At 43.7% G+C, this 21275-nt stretch overlaps 1 protein-coding gene across 1 annotated transcript; it reads right to left on the bottom strand.

The window, feature by feature from the left end:
• Window positions 1-8627: 8627 nt before the first annotated feature.
• Window positions 8628-17859, bottom strand: DSPP (dentin sialophosphoprotein). The gene is made up of 6 exons (XM_056855015.1): window positions 17800-17859; window positions 16088-16126; window positions 12962-13389; window positions 12597-12931; window positions 12415-12557; window positions 8628-9908 (listed from the first exon to the last, which is right to left on the bottom strand). Exons 1-6 carry the CDS (start codon window positions 17857-17859, stop codon window positions 8628-8630), a joined length of 2286 nt encoding a protein of 761 aa, XP_056710993.1.
• Between the last annotated feature and the right edge of the window lie 3416 nt (window positions 17860-21275).

Below are 21275 nucleotides of genomic sequence, written 5' to 3'. Positions count from 1 at the left end.
TGGAAATACGTCAGAGTGCTTAAGAAATCAAGGGCTCTCCAAAGAAGGCTACATTTGGCATCTTCTTTATAAACATCTACATATCAGTCATTCATTGACTGTAGCATCAATGGATGAGTTGCAGATGTGAATGTGTCAACAAAGATTAACCTTCACAACTAAAGCTTTTGCATCATCTGCTGACTACTGAAACACAATACCTTTCAGCAAAGATGTATGGCTGAGAAACATCAAGTGACACATTAATCAATGATTAATCAAAACCTCAAAAGGGGTCGCCATAAGTCGGCTGCGACTTGACGGCACTTTACACACACACACACACACACACACACACACACACACACAGATGATTCAGCAGTGAGTCCATCAGTCTATTCAGCTATTGGTATAACACACAATTCAAGAAAAAGCAAAAAAGCAAAGAGAGCCAACACATATCTTATCCATGTTAAAATACTTGAATGGCGTGCACAGGCTCTTAGGTTCAAGCCCCAGTGTCTCCCCCTCAGATAACCATTGTTGGAAAATACTGTGACCCTGAAGATCTGCTACTAGCCAGAGTAGACGCATTGAGATAAGTGGACCAATGGTCTGATTCAGTGTAAGGCACATTTATATGTTTATTATATATGTACCTTATTATGCTGATAATGTATTTAATCAATTTTAGGCCATGTTATTTTACTTTTTATTTTTCCTTTTTCCTTCTATTTTTAATTAATGTTATATAGGTACCTGTATTGCTGTGTTAATTTATGCTGGCCAATGGCTGTAACAATAAATTACAGTTTATTATATATAACACACATGACACACTCACACATATTCAGAGCCGAAATTAATTTGGGAGTTAAACTTTCTTTACTCAGTTCTTTTCTTTGCAAAAAAACAAAAACAAAACATCCATTGTATATTTCTTTAAATTTGTTCCAGCATTTCCATGCTCTAACTATCAAAACATCCTAGAAACATCCTTTTATTCTTATTTTTTAAATAAGCTCTTTTATTCTTATTTTTTACCTATAAACATGTGCAGGATCAGGTAACAAGATCCTTTAACATTTCCCTTCTTCTGATTTCATGTGCTTATCTCTTAGTCTCTGTTATATTCTAAGATGCATCATTAACCCCATGACAACAGGTGTAGGCTTGCATTCCTAACAATGTTAGAACAAGGAAAAACTTTGGAAGTATTTACCTTTTGTGCGTGTCTCAAGAGAGCTGCTCCAGGAATTTTTAAAATGGCTTCGCCGCAGCAGAGAAGTGTTATGTTTCTCAGGTTTCACTGATTTGGGTTTATCTTGTTATAAAGTGCATGAATTTAAACTCTGCTCCGGTGATAAGCGGACCAATCACCAGCCTCGAGGAAGACGATGATGTCATCAGGTGTCACCAAGCACAGAGCTCTCCCACGCTTCCCTTTCGGCCTCCAGATGGATGTTTTCCCTAAAAATAAGCTGTGGTTCTCAAATGACTAGACGAGTTTACATTTAATGAGAGTTCTCGCTAAGGGTTCATTTGGATTTCTAAATTTATGCCATTTCACATGCATGCAGGTTTATGAGCATAAACAATTGCCATGTCACCCACATAAACCTATGCAACAGGCTGTCATTCCCAAGTGGGGGATTGTTTCCAGCTAATATATGTATTTTCAGATTATACAAACAGACAGATGGTCCTGAGATGCTCCAAAAATGGTGTCTTCAGCAACATTCTTTGTGGGCTTTTCTCGTCTTTTCTTGCCTTGAAATACACACACTGGGAGGATGCTTGGAATGGCTTGTGAATGAGAAACTGCTGAATTTGCCCTTTGTGAATGCAACCTAGCTGAAGCGGTAAAGACATGGAGAACAAACATGCACACAGATAGATCATATAATCGTGGAGTTGGAAGTGACCACCAGGGTCATCTAGACCAACCCCCTGTACAATACAGGAAATTCACAATTACCTCCCCCACACACACACACAGTGACCCCTACTCCATGCCCAGAAGATGGCCAAAAAAAAAAAACCCTCCAGGATCCCTGGCCAATCTGGCCTGTAGGAAAAATTGCTTCCTGACCCCAAAGTAGGATTGCTAACCTCCAGGTACTATCTGGAGATCTCCTGCTATTACAACTGATCTCCAGCTGATAGAGATCAGTTCACCTGGAGAAAATGGCTGCAAAATGGCAACTGCACTCTATGCCATTGAAGTCCCTCCCCTCCCCAAACCCTGCCCTCTTCAGGCTTTGGCCCCAAAACCTCCCACCGGTGGTGAAGAGGGACCTGGCAACCCTACCCCAAAGTGGCGATCGGCACTACCCTGGGCATGCAAGAAAGGGCCATGACAACCAAACACTGATGCAAACCTTCCTGCCCTCCCTCTCATGATCTGCTTAAGGTCATAGAATCAGCATTGCTGAGCGATGGCCATCTAGCCTCTGCTTAAAAACCTCCAGGGAAGGAGAGCCCACCACCTCCTGAGGAAGCCTGTTCCACTGAGGAACCGCTCTAACTGTCAGGAAGTTCTTCCTAACGTTTAGCCGAAAACACTTTTGATTTAATTTGAATCCATTGGCTCTAGTCCGACCTTCTCAGGCAACAGAAAACAACTCAGTACCATCCCTCTCTATGACAACCCTTCAAATACTTGAAGATGGTTATCATATCACCTCTCAGTCGTCTCCTTTCAAGGGTAAACATACCCAGCTCCTTCATGGGCATTTCCTTTGTGGCACATGTGCGCCAAAGAGCCAAGCTGCTTTTCTGTTGCAGTTGGAAAGTGGGTTGCCTTTAGGGCTGTTGGAATTTTTTTTTGCTAAAGTTCGGCTTCGGCAAAATTCAGCCATTTTTAATTCAGGACGTGCCGAAGTCCGAACTCCCCCGCTTCGGATCCGTGAAATTCGGTGCAAGATCCGGAGTTCGGGGGAAAATTCGGCCGGGTCTTTGAAGTGCTGGGCGCCGCCTGCCCAGGCGGCGCCCACCACTTTAAACCGAGAGTCAGGAAGGGGGCGGGATCTTTAAAGACCCCCCCCCGTGGGCCTTCAGCTGGAAGGCACAGATCTGTTTAAAGCGCCCCCCGCGCGCCTTCAGGGAAGCCCCGTGAAGGCGCGCGGGGGGGGGGGGGAAACAGATCTGCGCCTCCCTGCTGGAAGGTGCAGATCTGTTTAAAGCGCCCCCCGTGTGCCTTCAGGGAAGCCCCGTGAAGGTGCGGGGGGGGGGAACAGATTTGCGCCTCCCTGCTGGAAGGTGCAGATCTGATTAAGGCGCCCCCCGTGCGCCTTCAGGGAAGCCCCGTGAAGGCGCACGGGGGGCTCTTTAAACAGATCTGCGCCTTCCAGCTGGGAGGCGCAGATCTGTTTAAAGCGCCCCCCACCCGGCTTCAGGGAAGCCCAGTGAAGGCGCGGGGGGGGGGGAACAGATCTGCGCCTCTCAGCTGGAAGGCGCAGATCTGTTTAAAGCGCCTTGCTGGAAGGCAAGAGTCCCTGGAGCCTAAGTGGGGAGTTTAAAGACCCCCCCGCCCGGTTTCCCGGGAGTCCCGGGAAAGTGGGCGGTGGGTCTTTAAGGCGGGAAAAGGCAGGTTTGGGAAGCCGAACCTGCCAAATTTATTCGGTGATCGCCCCGAATTTGCTGAATTCGGGGAGTCGTTTTCCCACCTTTTTTCAGTTCGGTTCCATCCGAACTGAAAACCCCCGAATTGCGGAAAATTCGGCTGTTTTTTTTCGGTTTGGACGAACCAAATCGACAGCCTTAGTTGCCTTTTCAACAAAGAGTGAAAACCTCAAAGAACCCTTCAGCTTTTTCCTTGTTATATTCAGGATATCTTTGGGTGACACCTGAAATCTGGACCACGGTTTAAGCACCAGTGACCTAAACAGTAAACTAAGATGACACAAACTGTGGAAGAAGAAGAAGAAGAAGAAGAAGAAGAAGAAGAAGAAGAAGAAGAAAAAGAAGAAAAAGAAGAAAAAGAAGAAAAAGAAGAAGAAGAAGAGTTGGTTTTTATATGCTGACTTTCTCTACCACTTAAAGAAGAATCAAACCAGCTTACAATCACCTTCCCTTCCCCTCCCCACAACAGACACCCTGTGAGGTAGGTGGGGCTGAGAGAGTTCAGAGAGAACTGTGACTAGCCCAAGGTCACCCAGCTGGCTTCATGGGTAGGAGTGGGGAAACCAAGCCTGTTTACCAGATTAGCGCCTGCCATTTTAGTGGCTTTCTTCACGTTGGTCCCCTCAGTTCCTGAAAAATCTGGTCTTGCTTTAATAAATACACCCTCGCAGCTGAAGTGGAGGGCTCACATTGTCTGCTGTATCCAGCTTGGGACTGAAAATAAAACCTAACCACATCCTGTTGGTGAGACATGAGGAAGTGGAGGCAGGGAAAGCTTATCCAAGGAGAAGAACCACCATGATAGTAACAGTAACTTCCCTGCTTCCCCACACAGAGCTCTGTCACTTCCTCCTGACACCCACAAGAAATGTTAGGAATAGCTGCTCAGAAGGGCTTCTCCGAGCCACACTGGAAAAAACCAAGTGTTATGAAGTACTGAGAAGTACTTTTTTCTTTTTAAAAAAACCTGACACAACCATTTCTCCAACATAAACAGAGCACATACATTAGTTCCCAAAAAGGGTTCCTTCTAGCTCAGTGCCTGGAAGTGGCATGTCTCTCAGAGTTAGATAGGTCACTTGAGGGCAACCTAAGATCCCCAAGGCATCTTTAGCTTCCTCACAACTTCTTCCACCCATTCCTCCTTCAGGCTGGCAGCCACACTCTCCTCCATAGGGTTGCCAGGTCCCTCTTCACAACCAGCGGGAGCTTTTTGGGTTGAAGCCTGAGGAGGGCAAGGTTTGGGGAGGGATTTCAATGCCATAGAGTCCAATTGCCAAAGCAGCCATTTTCTCCAGGTGAACTGATCTCTATCGGCTGGAGATCAGTTGTAATAGCAGGAGATCTCCAGCTAGTACCTGGAAGATGTCAACCCTACTCCTCCACCTGCTATAAGGAGAAGGACTCCGGTTGTGCCACACAGCAAGCAGGGGAGGGAGGCAAACAACTAGCCAAGAAGGATGAAACAGACAAGAGAAGCCATTGCCTGCCAAGGCATCAGGGCAGAAGGTACATAAGAATCTGAGGGTTGTGGTTGAAATGCTATCAGGGATTCTCCTCTTCCCAGCTCCATTGTACCATTGCTCAAAGCGGTGGCAGGAGAAATTTAAAAAAAATGGCTGTCAGGCCTATGGCATGAGGTCACTTCAGAGAAAACCTGGAAATGATATCGTGCCTCTCTAGGAATTTGTGGGAACTCTATGGTCAAACCATCAATTCCTGTAGAGGCGTGAAGTCACTCTCAGGTTTCCCCCAGATGTCACACTGTCATTGATGGTTACCTGAAATATCTCTGTCCCTGTCTTCTGCTGGTTGCCGTGCTAGTCCTGGAAACCATAGGTACCTTTAAAGTCCTTTTGGTATTTTGGCAAACAAATAAATAAATAATCTAACCCTAAAAAATCTCTCCGGCAAAACTGTGGTGCTGGTTGGGTGGATCGTATCGATACCTGCTGACAGTGTGCCCTTGGCTTCTGCGGTCAATCCCAGCAGACTCTGACTATCCTAGCACGGGCACACATGCAAATTGGTGACAGATGTGGCCTAACATAGGGCCAGCCTATCTATCTATTGAATTTTTATGCCATCCTTCCACTAAAAAGCTGAGGGCAGAATCAATTTTATCCTCTTAACAACCCTGCCAGGCAGGTTACACTGAGAGTGTATGACTAGCCCTAAGTTACCCAGTCAGTGAGCTTAATGTCAGAGTGGGTAACTGAAGTTTTTCAGACAGGGTTGCCAACCTCCTGGTACTAGCTGGATATCTCCTGCTATTACAACTGATCTCCAGCCAATAGAGATCAGTTCACCTGGCGAAAATGGCCACTTTGACAATTAGAATCTATGGCATTAAAGTCCCTCCCGTCTCCAAACCCTGCCATCCTCAGGCTCCACCAAAAAAAAACCCTGCCGGTGGCAAAGAGGGACCTGGCAACCCTATTTCCAGATCATGGTGCAACACTCTAACCACTGCCCTCCACTTAGGGTTGCCAACTGCCAGGTAGTTACAAGTAAGAACAAAACCTGTGCCAGAGTTAAGATAACTTGAGAGAATGGCAGCACGGAGGCTCATAAATAATAAAGCATAACTTGCAAACTGAGGGACCTGGCAACCCTACCTCAGGTGGCTTTTCTGGCCTTTGCTAAAGGTGCTAAATTGGGAGCCCATAACATTTTCTACCATGTTATCAATATACTTAATAATCAACATGGCTACATCTGCAGATACTTAAATCTGTGAATTGGAGCCACGTAGACAGAAGGGAGATTTTTCCAGCACATTTCGGGGACCCCCCAGGTTTGCAAAAAAATAATAATTGCAAAGTTGCAAAAATTGAGGGGGGTCTACAATTCCTCCCAAATGAACACATGAAGCTGCCTTATACTGAGTCAAACCCTTGGCCCATCAAGGTCGGTTTTGCTTCTCGGGACAAGGGTTATTTGCACAAGTGACTACGTGACTCCATTGGCCTGCCAAGAGAACTGAAGGAGGCAGCTCTACATGTGAGCAGGGGAAGTAGACCAGGAGCCGCAGCCTCTGCTGCTCCCCACAGCTGAAGAAATGTCACAGAGCTGCAGAATTCTGACTTGGTCAATGGAGGCACCTGTGAAAACAGGCCAATACTGGTTCCACTTTGGAAAATGCCATGAGTGCCTTCTGCTAGGGCTTCCTCCAACAGAGAAAGCCTTCCTCTGACAGAAGAAGTCTTCCTACATTAAAAGAGGACTTAGTAGAAGGGGGTTTCAGGAGAATAGCCATGTTGGTCTGCAGTAGAAGAGCTAGATTTGAGTCCAGTAGCACCTTAGAGACCAACAAAATTTTCAAGGTATAAGATTTTGAGAGTCAAAGCTGATGAAGGGAGCTATGACTTCCGAAAGCTTATACCCTAGAAATTTTGTTGGTTTCTGAGGTGCTACTGGACTCAAATCTAGGTCTTAGTGGAGGGTATCAGAGGAGTGTGCCTATTATATTAGGTGCTGTGGAACACAGGCAGGACAATGCGGCTTCAGTCGTCTTGTTTGTGGGCTTCCTAGAGGCACCGGGTTGGCCAATGTGTGAACAGACTGCTGGACTTTATGGGCCTTGATCTGATCCAGCATGGCTTTTCTTATGTTCTTATGGGATTCAGTGGATCCACCCCATTTGTGCCTTTTATATCAATTAGAAGTTACTTTTGGATCCCAACCACTGGATTCAATACCAACAGCATTACTTCCTCCCCACTAGTACATTTTCTGTCTTCATACCATCCTTTTCAGGGATTTTCTTTTGAAACAGTAGCAAATACTGGGAAGGGCATTCCCAAGAAAAATACATTGAACAACATGGAAAATAGTGTTTATTTTACAGTTTTCACACAAGGCAGGTGTAATTTCTACCAGTGCAGTTCTGGGTTCATAATACTGATCTAGTAAGCCTAGTAAGCCAAGAAGATCAGACCAATGTGCATTTTCCTGGGGAGTTCTAGCTGTAATGGCTCCTTCAGAAGAAGGGGGTTGGTTTTTATACCCTGATTTTCTCTACCTTTAAGGAGTCTCAAACCGGCTTACAATTACCTTCCCTTCCCCTCCCCGCAACAGACACCTTGTGAGGTAGGTGAGGCTGAGAGAGCTTGAAGAGAACTGTGACTAGCCCAAAGTCACCCAGCAGGTTTCATGTGTAGGAGTAGGGAAACCAACCCAGTTCACCAGATTAGAGTCCACCACTCATGTGGAGGAGTGGGGAATCAAACCCAATTAGAGTCCACCACTCTTAACTACGCTAGCTCCCACTCTGGCACACACATGCAAGCCATTGCTTCATGTGGTAATAAAGGGCAGAACATGTGAACTTGCTCTTAAGTCCTTCAAGGAAGTAACATTTATATCAGGACATGTCATTCGCTGTTCATCAATAATCAGGAATTCATTGTGTGAAAATGAGGTATAATTTATTGTAACATTAGCATAATATTTTAAAGCATTCCATGGACACAGTTACTTCTCTCTTCGTGTGATAGGATTGGATTGTGCTTCTTGTTCTAGTATCACTCCAACATGACTAGGAGCCTGACTTGCTTGGAATCCCCATTTACTTCCAAGGCTGCTGCCGCCAGATAAATGGGTTTAGGACTGCTCTCCCTTCCAGCTTCAATGATGCACAGCCCCAGATGCAATGTCAAGAATGTCCTTTACCTCCCACCTGGTGCACCAGAAGATCAAGCCAGCCAGCCAGTGATTTAACATGCAAACGGGTCCAAATCCAATGTGCTTCGATGTCGTATGTATGGTTAACTCCTGGATTTTGTCTAGGAGATCAACCGCGCACATGTAGACTACAAATTGGATTTGCAAAAATCTGTGCATTATATGCCACCACATGGCTGGCCAATGGCATTGGACCAGCACAAATAGTTATGGGATAGATAAAGTGCACTCTCCACTACGTGTAGGTCTATGAATCGTCTGATTTGGCCATTTGTTCATTCTTCCTTTCATAACCATTTTCATTTCCCATGAGTTCATTCCTTCTGCCTCACTTTGGATTAATAATCACTGGTTGAGTCGGTGCTCTCACTGCCTTCGCTTATGGATTCGCTTTCACTGTCCCCGTGGCCCATAGGAGGGTCACTCTCTCTGTCCTCGTCCTCAGCAGATTCACTGTCACTTGTATTTTCTGTTGTATCGGCCATGTCACCGCCATCACCATCACTTTCATCACTCACAGATGCCATCCCACTGTCAGAATGGTTTGCTGACTGGCTCTCACTGTCATTGCTCTTTGACTCGTCACTGGCACCATTGCCAGTGCCTGATTGGCTGCCATTTTCACTGCTAGCTGCTTGACGGCTGCTTTCACGGCTCTCTGATTCATCACTGCTATTGCCCTTGGTGCTGCTATCAGATTTGCCCTCACTGCTATCAGAGTTGCTCTCACTCTCATTGGCACTGTCAGATTTGCTGTCACTGCTGTCAGATTTGCCCTCACTGCTATCAGATTTGCTCTCAATGCTGCTGTCAGATTTGCTCTCGCTGCTGTCAGATTTGCTCTCGCTGCTGCTGTCAGATTTGCCCTCACTGCTGCTGTCAGATTTGCTCTCGCTGCTGCTTTCAGATTTGCCCTCACTGCTGTCAGGTTTGCTTTCGCTGCTGCTGTCAGATTTGCCTTCACTGCTGTCAGATTTGCCCTCACTGCTGTCAGATTTGCTGCCACTGCTGTCAGATTTGCCCTCACTGCTGCTGTCAGATTTGCCCTCACTTTCACTGCTACTATCAGATTTGCTACCACTGCTGTCCAATTTGCCATCACTGTTGCTGCTACTGTCGGATTTGCTTTCACTGCTAGCAGTTTTGCTCTCGCTGTCACTGCCGCTGTCAGATTTGGTATAATCGCTAGCAGATTGGCTCTCACTGCTTGCTGATTGACGGACACTCTCAGCCTCACTGCTCTGTGGTTGACGGCCCCTGTCTCCATCATTGCTCTCTGACAGCTCATCGCTGGCGTCCTCACTGGTACTCTCTTCCTCAACTTTTTCATTGTTCTCAGAGCCTTCAGACTCATGGATGTCATCGGGATCATCTCCTTGCATGATTTCATCACTAAAACTATAAGTATCAATGCTCTCATCTCCTTTGCTGGTGCTGCTGGAGTCATCTCTAGGCTTGCTCCTATGTTCATTGGCATCTTGAGAGCTGTTCGTGTTAGTAAGTCCTCCTAGGAATTTCCTAGGGGTGCCAGGGAGGATATTCCTTCTTTCACCATTCAAGTTACCATCTGTGACACCATAGTTCCCAGCCACTCCTTTCTTCTTGTGACCATTATTGCCCTGAAGATGAAGAGGAAAGAAGGGCATAGATGAAAGCAAACGAAGAAGCACAAAGCAATCACAGATGTGATGGCAAACCTAAAGCTTACGAACCAAATATCTGACAGTTTTGGAGGTTTATGACTGCAAGCAGAAAATGACTGAAGCTCTTATATCTGTATTCAGCTTGATTTGGTGCCACTAAATAACATGGGTTGTGTTAGAATATTATAAAACAGTGCCATGGATCGGTGGTTTTAAGCGAAGAACTGGAAGGTGGGAGGGGATTCTGCCCACTTCCCCTGTCCACTGCACTCTTCTTCTCCTACTAAAATTGTTTTTCTTCCCAGTGGGTTTTATTTCTGGCCCCTTGCCAGGCTGAGAGCATAAAGTGACAGAAGAGTCAGCCTGCCATCCACTGCTCCTCTGCTTGAAATTACTGTACTCTGCAGTTTTACAGCATTTGGGTGAGGCACTCAGCCTTTTCAGATGTTACATTCATACATACCAGGAGACAAGCAACTTTGCAAAGCCCTACACGATACATGCAGTCTCCATGTTGTGTGTACAGGGACACTGATTGCATTTTGCATGCGCATACAGCTTCGGTCCCTATGAACTGACCACTGGATTTTCAGGGGGTTGTGTAGTGTGTACCAAAGCAGTATGCTCATAGAAAATATGTGTGGTGTAGTGGTTAGGAGTGGTGGACTCTAATCTGCAGAATCAGGTTTCATTCCCCACTCCTCCACATGAGCGGTGGACTCTAATCTGGAGAACCAGGTTGGTTTCCCCACTCCTACACATGAAGCCAGCTGGATGACCTTGGCTAGTCACAGTTCTCAGAACTCTCTCAGCCTCACCTACCTCACACCTTGTCTACCTTGTCTGTTGGGGGAAGAAGAAGGGAAGGCGATTGTATGCCAGTTTAATTCTCCTTTAAAAAGGTATAGAAAATCGGCATATAAAAACCAACTGTTCTTCTTTCCCATCAGACAAAATGGCAACCATGTGTATCGGGAACACCGTGGGTAGCATATGCTGTCATAAGTGGGCTCCATGAACGCATGGTTGTAATGACTGAAATGGTCACCACATTCTCATAAACAGGTGCACCACCATAACAGATAAGCACACCCTCTACAAATAAGCTCCCCTGAGAAGTGTCCCAGTGGGCATGGTGAAAGAGGAATGAACCCATATGTCATGGCTGAGGTGTGTCCTCCATACGGTGGTTCATATATATGAATGCCTGGCTGGTACACAGGGGAAAAGAATGCACAGATCAGATCACCATTAATATCAGCTTCTACATAGAGGGCCCAGTTCAACTTCAAATATGACATTGTATGAATATCTTGTATTGCTCCTTTCCCCCATAGACCTTAGCAGTAACCCACTCACCAAATAAACAGGCTTAGGATTCTACCAACAAAGAATGATGCACATTGTGTAGTGGTAGGCCCAAGTCATATTAATGGCATTTCCACATAGCATGTGATGGATAAAGATGATACTCCATCGAAATGCAACATCTCTGGTATAACTTCTTTAGGTTCACACTTAAAAAAAACTTGATTCTTAAACATTATGGGAAGTAAGGTGTATTGGAATCGGATGAAATTACAGGTAGAGTATCCCTTATCCGGACATCCCATATCCAAACTGATCCAAAAACCAGACCCTTTGAGCCGGCATGCAGGCAGATCTGTGCTGCCTTCTTTCAATGTTTCCTCTCACCTAAAGGAATAAAATACAGTGTATGCTGCATAGTAGCTGGAGACTGAAAGCCTGACGTTGTTAGTTTGTTTGCTGTTGCTCTTGTTTAACGGATGATACAGGTATTCTGGTGAGATAGTTAACCATTGATTTCTGATAGTTCAATGTACCCAAAATTATTTAAAATATTGTTTAAAATTACATTCAGGCTATGTGTACAAAGTATGTACAAAACATAAACGAAGTTAAGTCATTCATGAGATATTTCATATTGTATATGCAAAAATTCCAAAATATTCCCATATACGGAACAATCTGAAATATGGACCACTTCTGGTCCCAAGCAGTCTGGATAAGGGATACTCAAGCTGTACTTGTAAATCATGTTCTGATGCTGAAATGTAAATGACTCATCTTTCCATAGTCAAGAGGGGAATCATGACCACGATTCCCACACAATACCATATATGCACAATGTAGCTGTCACAGGCAGAGGGTCAGCATTTTCACTCAATCTCACTCAACTCCTTTTTTACATCCTCCACACCTTTGGTCCATACAGATCCCTGGATCTCCCAACACAGCCTTTTTGGTGGTCAATGCAGAGCCCCTCCTCTCTTTTTTTTATCAATGGAAAAGCTTGTTGGATCCAACCCAGAATTCTTATGTCACATAAAGCTTGTACTACTTATAGGCAGAGATACAAAGGTCACCAAGTTGCCTCCTCCCTCCCAAATTCCTGTGCAAAGCTAGCAATCAGCACCAAAAAAGACCAAAATGCAGAATAATAATTCAATATCTAACTTACCAGAACTCTATTCCCTTTCTTTTTAATGCCTGTGTGTTCATTCTTCTTTGCTTTGTGACACAACTCCACGGTTTCATCCTTTTCAGAGCTTATGTTATTATGTTGTTGGGAACTGTCTTCTTCGCTGGTGCTGAGAGAATAATCTAGTTTCCCTCTGTCACCATCTCCTCCCCTGCTAGGACTGGTTGTTCCTTTACCGTCGTCAGCTTGACTTCTGCTTCCATCGCCATGCTTTTCAGTCTCATGTGCCCCAAGATCCTCCGTGTCTTCAGAGTTTCCATCAACCCACCCGTCAGAAGACCCTTCTTCAGCTGTATTTCCACCATTACCACTGGCACCTGCATTCATGCCTGTCCACTGTATACTTTCTCCATATACCTTGTTTCCCTTAGATTTCAGATTTGTGTTATCTGCAGGCTTTCTTCTTTCAGGTACACCTATATAAGTGTTAGTTAGGATTTGAACCTGGTTGCTATGGCTTCCTGCAGTATCATTAAATGTATCTCCCACCTTATTTCTAAAACTGGCTTTCTGCCCATCACTGCACCCCTGATTGTTTTGATGAAGCCTAGAAAGCTCTGTTTGTCTTGTATCATGAGCATTTCCTCCTCCAGTCTCACTGAGTGAGAAGCTAAAGACCCCATCTTCCTTGTTACCATTAATACTTTCCCCTCCAGCACCATGTCCATTGGTAGCTTTGTTTTTATTACTTCCAGGTGTTTCGACATTACTAAGGTTGGTCTTGTCTTTTCCATCCCTGTTTCCATTGGCATCAACAAAATCAGCAGCACCATTATATGGGATTACACTAGCGTGGGATTCTTTTATTCCACTTTCTTTACTTTTAGCACCACTGTGTCCTTCACTGATGGGACTGGTATTTCCACTGGCTTTCCTTGCATTTTGGTGTTCAAAATATTCCTGGTTATTCTTCACAACGTCATGTTCACCGACATTATTTGCATTTGACACATCCTTTAAAGAGATACACAATCATGAGACCTTTCAAATAGAAACAAAAAAAGAAAAAGCTCAACGTATGACTTTAAAAAAAATATTCTCTGTGTGAACTATGCTACACTTGCCTAAGAGATGCTTTTGCATGCTTTAGATTCTATGTGGAAGCCACTCTAAATTACTCTGGTTGCAATCTTAAGAACACTTTCCTGGGAGTAAACCCTACTGAATAAAATGGGTCTTACTTCTGAGTAGATGCCCTTAGTTTTGCTTCCTTTGTGTAGTGATAGTGTCATTAAAACTTATTTATTTGGAAAATAATCTCCAGAGAGATGCTCGAGGCAGCTCACAAAGTAAAACAATACATTAAAGTAAAACAACAAACTGAAACAAAGCAAGTAAAACAATGCAGTGCAATTATAAAATGGCATAAAATTATCATTAAAATTATCAAGCCATAGAAGCAAGCCATAAACAAAACAGGTTTGCAGTAAGCCTTGATCCTTACATTTGGGAAATATCTGCCCAATCAGTTGTGTGTAAAGTGCCTTCAAGTCACAGCCGACTTATGGCGACCCCTTTTGGGGTTTTCATGGCCAGAGATTAACAGAGGTGGTTTGCCAGTGCCTTCCTCTGCACAGCAACCCTGGTATTCCTTGGTGGTCTCCCATCCAAATACTAACCAGGGCTGACCCTGCTTAGCTTCTGAGATCTGATGAGATCAGGCCATCCAGGTCAGGGCAATCAGTTAGTGTTCCAATCAGTTAGTGTTCCACTAAAACCAGCCAAAGCATGGAATTGCAAGAAGATTAACAGTACAGTCCCAAACAGAGTTGTGTGTGTGTTAAGTGCCGTCAAGTCGCTTCCAACTCATGGCGACCCTATGAATGAAAGTCCTCCAAAATGTCCTATCTTTGACAGCCTTGCTCAGATCTTGCAAATTGAAGGCTGTGGCTTCCTTTATTGAGTCAATCCATCTATTTTTGGGTCTTCCTCTTTTCCTGCTGCCCTCAACTTTTCCTAGCATGACAGTATTTTCCAGTGACTCTTGTTGTCTCATGACGTGACCAAAATACGACAGCCTCAGTTTAGTCATTTCAGCTTCTAGGGTCAGTTCAGGTTTGGTTTGATCTATAACCCACTGATTTCTTTTTTTTTTTTTTTGGCAGTCCACGGAATCCGTAACAAACAGAGTTACTTCCTTCCAAATTCATTGACGTCAATGAACCTAGAAGAGTGTAAGTCATCTTAGGATTGCATTGTAACTGTAACAGCAAAAGGGTATGTTAAAAACAGCAGGCCAACATATTCCGTGGTACCTCCAGACCCTCATAAAGGCTCCCAAGTCCCAAATCCCTTCTGTGCCTGGGAGCTGCTGCCAGTCAGAGTAAACCCTATCGGCTAGATGGGTCAATGGTCTGAGTCAACAGAAGGCAACTTCATCTACACCTTTCCCTCTACCTGACCACCAACATAGCACGGGAACCACATCTGACCAGAGCAGGATGACAGCATTAAATCCTAACATAAGCGATTTCCTATTATTTCATTGACTGACTATTTTATATGTCATCAAATGCCAATATGTGGATGTACAGTGGCATTTTTGCAGTTTCATTCTTTATAATGGCACTATAAGCTCATGGTTGCTTTAGGAATGAAGAAAACAGCAAAATCTTTTCAGTGTGTTTCTGGTCAGAGTTTCACAGGACTATCCTCAACAGGGTGAAATTGACGGGCTTAGAAAGGTGTAACTCTGCTTACAAACACTGTTGATCTTTTATTTGATTACTTCTTTTGACAAACCAAACACTCATATTGATCTGTCTGCCTTATTCTGTTGCCTCTCAGTATAGCTATAGTTTCTTGTGTCAGGCATACCACAATAAACAGGCGCCAGTTGCTGGGCTAACACCTTTTTATTACGCAACCATTCATTCCCCACAGATCTAATCTAGCAGGGCCAGCCAGTGTTTGTCTAAGGCTTAGGGATGCCAGCTTTGAGTTGGGAAATACCTGGAGATTTTGGGGGCGGGGCCTGAGGAGGGCAGGGCTTGGAGAAGGGAGGGACTTCGATGCCATAGAGTCCAGTTGCCAAAGGGGCAATTTTCTTCAGGTGAATTGATCTCGATCGGCTGGAAATCAGTTGTAATAGCAGGAGATCTCCAGTTAGTACCTGGAGGCTGGCAACCCTGAGGGCCACCCAGTATTTGTCTGAGGCTGGCTGTTGATTTCTCCAAACCTGATGTGTCGAAGACTACAGCAGGTGGGTGGCCTGTTTTCAGGCTTCGTGCGATGTGCTGGAAGTTGCGACACGAGCTAAAACGGGAGTTTAATTTGGCACAGACAGGAAAACCACTGTTCTTTAAATATTAGTTTTTCAGGAAGAGCCAAATTAAGACTGGGCGGAGTCCGAATTGCCGAAGGTCAGTTTTCAAAGGCGTGCATGATCAAAACGACAGAGTTGGGTGTAAAGACAGCATCACCTGCCCTTTTCTTTTTACTCCATTGGAGACACGTGCCTGAGTTCATTGACCCTTTTTGCCTCTCCCCTTACATTTCATAGGCCAGCTTCGTTCATGGCAGTTTGAACGCATCTAGAGCAAGAGGCTCTCGCAGCTGAAATGTCCCGAATAGCAGAGACCCTTGAACTGATCACAGGGCATCCGACAGAACCAAGTCACACCCCCAAGAAACTTTGCCAAGATAAACTCACCTTATTGTCTCCAGCGCTACTACGTTCATTGTGAGAGGCCTGTTAAAATCAGGGAAAATAATTGAAATGGCAATTGGAAATAACCCACAGTAATAGTCTACAGCACTGGTTCCCAACCAGGGGTCCGTGGACCCCCAGGGGTCCGCGAGAACTAAATTAAGGTCCGCGAAACAAAGTTATAAACCCATAATAAATTAATATTTTCAATTAAAAGTTCTCTATTATAAATATATATATTCAAATATTATTCTAAGTTTAATGTTTAACTAACAGTTATAATTAAAGTTTATTTTCAAATTCTCAGAATTTTTATTTTGAACCTTGGGGTCCCGGCACTGAACAAAAAAGTCCTAGTGGTCCCTGGTCAAAAAAAGCTTGGGAACCACTGGTCTAGAGCAACTGCATCTGATTTTTTAAACATTACATCTGGGAATTAACGTAATGGAATGGAAGCATTTATAAAATAGGGGTGGGGGAGATACTAGAAACGCCATTAAATGGCCACATAAAAGTCACCAATTTTAATTTGGGTGATTATTCTTCCAAACAGGCCAAACTAAACATGATACAGGAGATCCACAATTAGGAATTTTTGTTTTTTAAATCAAAGTGGACACAGGTGAATACAACTGAGGCCATGGTCTGGATGAAAGGGGTTAACACTTATCCCACACCACTTTTCCAGTGTAAATTCTCCACCTGAAAAATACTATTCCCCTCCCCGCCAGGGGGTTTAAATAACAGATTTAAATCAGAAAAGCAGCATGGGGTAAAGAATTAATTCCCCTTCACCCAGCATTTAGTATTCCTGATCCCTCCATGAATGCTTTCATCTTTTTAAAATGCAGAAAATCCTACTCACTGTTCCCATTGTCATGTTTAATTTGACTCTAATCTGTATTTATAAATTTATTTTTTGCCACTTTTTAAATAATATACCTGATAGTTTGGCATTTGGGGGTGTTTATGTCCTCCTCTTCATCATGTGCTAAGTAACAGTTTATAAAAATTAGAATCCAATAAATAACACACTAATAAGGACGTGAAGGATATATGGTAGAATTACCAAAAAGTTACCTTCTCCCGCACATGAGCTAGAAGACTTCTGAAGTTACATGGCTTGTGGCACACTCATGCACAATACTGTAGTAGGGCCTTTTACACATGCTTGGTTAGGCCCACCCACTGCAGCCTGGGAGTGTGCTTTACTACGCATGTGTAGAATTTTCAAACATGCTATCAAGACAATGAAATCATCTGCCAAGTGGCACACTGGATGTATCTGTGCATACCCCCGAAGTTTCTCCCTGAGCCATTCTGTGTGTATGTTTGTGTGTCAAATGCCATCAAGTTACAGCTGATTTATGGCGACCCTGTAGGGTTTCCAAGCCAAGAGACGAACAGAGGTGGACTGCCACTGCCTGCCTCTGTGTCGCGACCATGGTCTTTGTTGGTGGTCTCCCATCCAAATACTTACCAGAACCAACCGTACTTAGCTTTTGAGATCTGATGAGATGAGCTAGCTTGGGCCATCCAGGTCATGCATTCTGTGTACCCTTAAACTATAAAGCACGGAGAGATGTTCCTGCACATGAGCCATTGCTTTTGCATGAGGACCTCTCCTTTTCCTACTATGCACAGACTTGACTGCTAATTTGCATCAGTGGATGAATTCTGACATTTACTAAAGCAAGCCATTAAGAAAAACTTACTGGGGCTGCCCAGGCTGTTGCCAGGAAGAAAAGAAATACCACCGTACTGTTCATCTTCATCAGCAGGCCCAGTCCGTATCACATAAAGGGACTGCAAGTAAATATATAATTATAAATTCAACCACTATGATACCACACCACAAGAACCAAGCAATCTGCAGGAGTAATATAACGGGAGATTAGATCCTGACAGTGAAATCCTATGCAGTTATTTCACTCTAAATCCAATGAAATCAATGAGCTTAGACTGGAATAACTCTGCATAGGATAGCTCTGCAAGACACCTCCAAAAATGCTCCAAAAATCTTCTTTAAATTTGGTAACTATTTGATTCTTAAGTATTTAATTTTCATGACCAGTTTTTGGTTTAAAATCTTGGAATGGTGGTGGAAAGTACCATCAAGACACAGCTGGCTTATGGAGACCCCATAGGGTTTGCAAGGCAAGAGACATTCAGAGGTTAGTTCCTGTGAAGCCATGGTCTGGTATACATCACGGCTAGTGTAAAACCAATAAAATTTCCCAGATTTCCATATCAACCACCCCTCATGCCGCCCATTAGCTGCTGGTTCTTGCTGCTGGGATCTCTTTTGCAGATAATGTTTGGTCGCTTAACCATACACAGATTGAGTGAGCGCCTGAACTGTATTTACAAAAGTTAAATTTCTATGTTGCCTTTCCCAAACAATTAGAAAAACTAAATTGTAATTCAAGACCCTTAATGGTAACACATTGAAAGACTCCTAGCCTGCTCAGTATTTCTAATTGCCATTTTGTCACAAATGTTGACCAGGAAATGATCCGGGAATAATTTTCAAGAGGAAAAAATATGCATCTAAATGAAGATTTCTGTTTCTCGCAGTTCCTTGACTCATGAGTAATCTCACTGACTACAGTGGAGACATGCTTCACTCCTAAAAACACTCTTTCAATTGTAGCCATGCTAGTGATGCCAGCTGGCTCAGTCTGATTTGAATGGTGTAAAAAATTCCCAGGGTAAAGTTGCATGTAAGTACCGTCAAGTCACACCAACTTATGGCAACCCCACAAGGTTTTCAAGGCAAGAGACTAACAGAGGTGGTTTGCCATTACCTGCCTCTGCACAACAACCCTGGCATTCCTTGGTGGTCTCCAGGATACAGTTGCAACATGCATAAGCTAGCAATCTTATTGAAGAAGTTAAGTAGTTCTGTGCCTAGTCAATGCATGAGAATCCTACATTATGCCATCTTGAGATCCATGCAAGAAAAGTGGACATACATTTAACTAACGAAATAGCCAATCAACAAAACAGCCGATGATCATGCTCAATTATCTCTTACCTTTACTTCCAGGGAAGGAACGACCTTCAGGATCTTGGATTTTTCCACCATATCACAGCAACTGCTTTGGGTGAAACGCTGCTGGTTACCTTTGAACCTGCTGAGCTTTAAACTCTGTTTGAATGATATACTATCCAATCATTGCTCTTGGGGTGCTTTACGACAGAACATTGGTGGTGAAGTACATATTAACCACCCACGTTTCCTTAACAGGACAACAAGCCTCATCGGCTGAAGAATCGACTTGGTTCCAGAGTGACTAGACCACTTTTTTCCCCCTCTTAATTAAAAACCTCCCATGAAGCCAGTTTAGCATCTCTTAAATATATAGAATCAGCTTGCTAAAGTAACCAGCAGTGCCTCTGAACATGGTTATCCAGACATTTCTTTTCCCACTGTGGTACTCCAACTTTATAATCTGCAGCTCTTCCCAGTGAGTTGCCTTTCTTGGTGAAACCAATGCTTTGCTTGAGATAGGCGCTAATTACTGAGATTATAAGGAATCACCTCCTTAGGGGACCCTGATACACCCACATTTTCCTTCCAAATATCATTTTGAAATGTATAAAAATGCAAGAGCAGTTATCGTCCAATGGTTTATCCAGCAATCCTATTTATACAGGAAGGGGGGGGTTCTAGATTAGTGATTATCAGTGCCATCCTAAGTGGAGGGACACCCTTCTAAAACCATTGGGTTTACCAGAGTGTAGCACTACCTTTTTTTGCCGTCAAATTGTAGTCAATTTATGGCAACTCTGTAGAGTTTTCAAGGCAAGAGATGTTCAAGGCAAGGTATGGGGATGTAGAGTTGCCCGATCTAGGTTGAGAAACTCCTGGAGATTTGGGGGTGGAGCCTGTGGAGAACAGGGACCTCAGTGAGGCACAATGCCATAGAATCTACCCTCCAAAGCATCCATTTTCTCCAGGTGAAGTGATCTCTGTAGTCTGGAGATGAGCTGTAATTCCAGGGGATCCCCAGGTCTCACCTGGAGGTTAGCATCCCTATCAAAACATGTGAGAAGCCACCCTTAATAACAGACTCCTTCATCTCTAGCAATACCTACTAAAAAGCAGAAAATGGAAAGTGTGCCATTCATTTCCACAAAACCCTATACCACAGTATTCTTTTCAGCAGCCTAATTAAAGAAAGCAGTGTGGCCAAACCTCAGGTATCAAACATGTGTTTATCATACAATCTATGGCCATAGTGAGGTCAAGTGCTCAACAATTACTGGACCACACCATTCTCCTGCTGGAAACCAAGATGCTGAGTAACAGAAGGATACCTAGGAGAATCCTTGTGTTCGTGTTTTGTTCCCATAGGACATTTTTCAAGGTGAGAAAGAAAAGTACTCAAGATTCCCTGTAGACATTTACACTGTGGGCCTCAGTGTTGGCTCAGAAGTTTCCATCTACATTCAAGGAATCTTCTATTCACTCCATGTAAGAGAACCACAGGATTCAGCCCGTTATCTGTAAACCTTAAGAACAGTGTGGCAACTGCCACAAGTAAATACAGCTGGGGGGAAATCAAGTTGTCAAAAATATACCTTTGAATGTTTGACTGTACAATTTGAAGGGTACATATGAAGTTACGTTATACTCAGTAAGAGCCTTTGAATCCTTTTTTACATCATTTATATGTTACATCTAGATATTGTGTATGTTTACATTCTGTTTGTATGAAGTTGATGTAAAAAAAAACCCTGTACATTTAATGAGAGAAATTCACTGTCAGAAAGAAAATGGAATGAAGGCCGAAACACTTGGCTTCAATTCATACAAGGGAGAAATGAAAACATTTTCTATTTGAAACAGCGAGGCAGGAAAATACAGTAACATTCCTAGAAACTGCATGTTTGAATGTTCCCTCTCCCAAAAGATCCATTTTGTGTATAAAAAACCTTATCATGTCAAGGAAAAGACTACACATGAAGCTTTTCCACTGACACACCCATTTTCAACACACAAAGAATGTCTTTACATGGGGAGGCAGTTGGTTATGCAACCCACATCTGAGGTATGAAGTGGTACAGTTAGGGTTGCTAACCTCCAGGTACTAGTTGGAGATCTCCTGCTATTACAACTGATCTCCAGCCGATAGACATCAATCCATTTGGAGAAAATGGCCGCTTTGGCAATTGGACTCTATGG

This window comes from Euleptes europaea, chromosome 9, assembly GCF_029931775.1.
Source record: "Euleptes europaea isolate rEulEur1 chromosome 9, rEulEur1.hap1, whole genome shotgun sequence".
NCBI lineage: Eukaryota > Metazoa > Chordata > Lepidosauria > Squamata > Sphaerodactylidae > Euleptes > Euleptes europaea.
Note: the sequence above shows the minus strand (reverse complement) of the source record. Positions and strands in the feature narration are given on the sequence as shown.

Excerpts from the sequence above, each read along its gene's own strand:
- DSPP (XM_056855015.1), bottom strand. The coding sequence starts at position 17,859 with ATGAAGATGAACAGTACGGTGGTATTTCTTTTCTTCCTGGCAACAGCC. Across the intron at positions 16,127-17,799 it reads CAACAGCCTGGGCAGCCCCA|GCCTCTCACAATGAACGTAG; the intron begins GTAAGTTTTTCT and ends TGATTTTAACAG. Across the intron at positions 12,932-12,961 it reads CTTCATCAAAACAATCAGGG|AAATAAGGTGGGAGATACAT; the intron begins GTGCAGTGATGG and ends AGCCAGTTTTAG.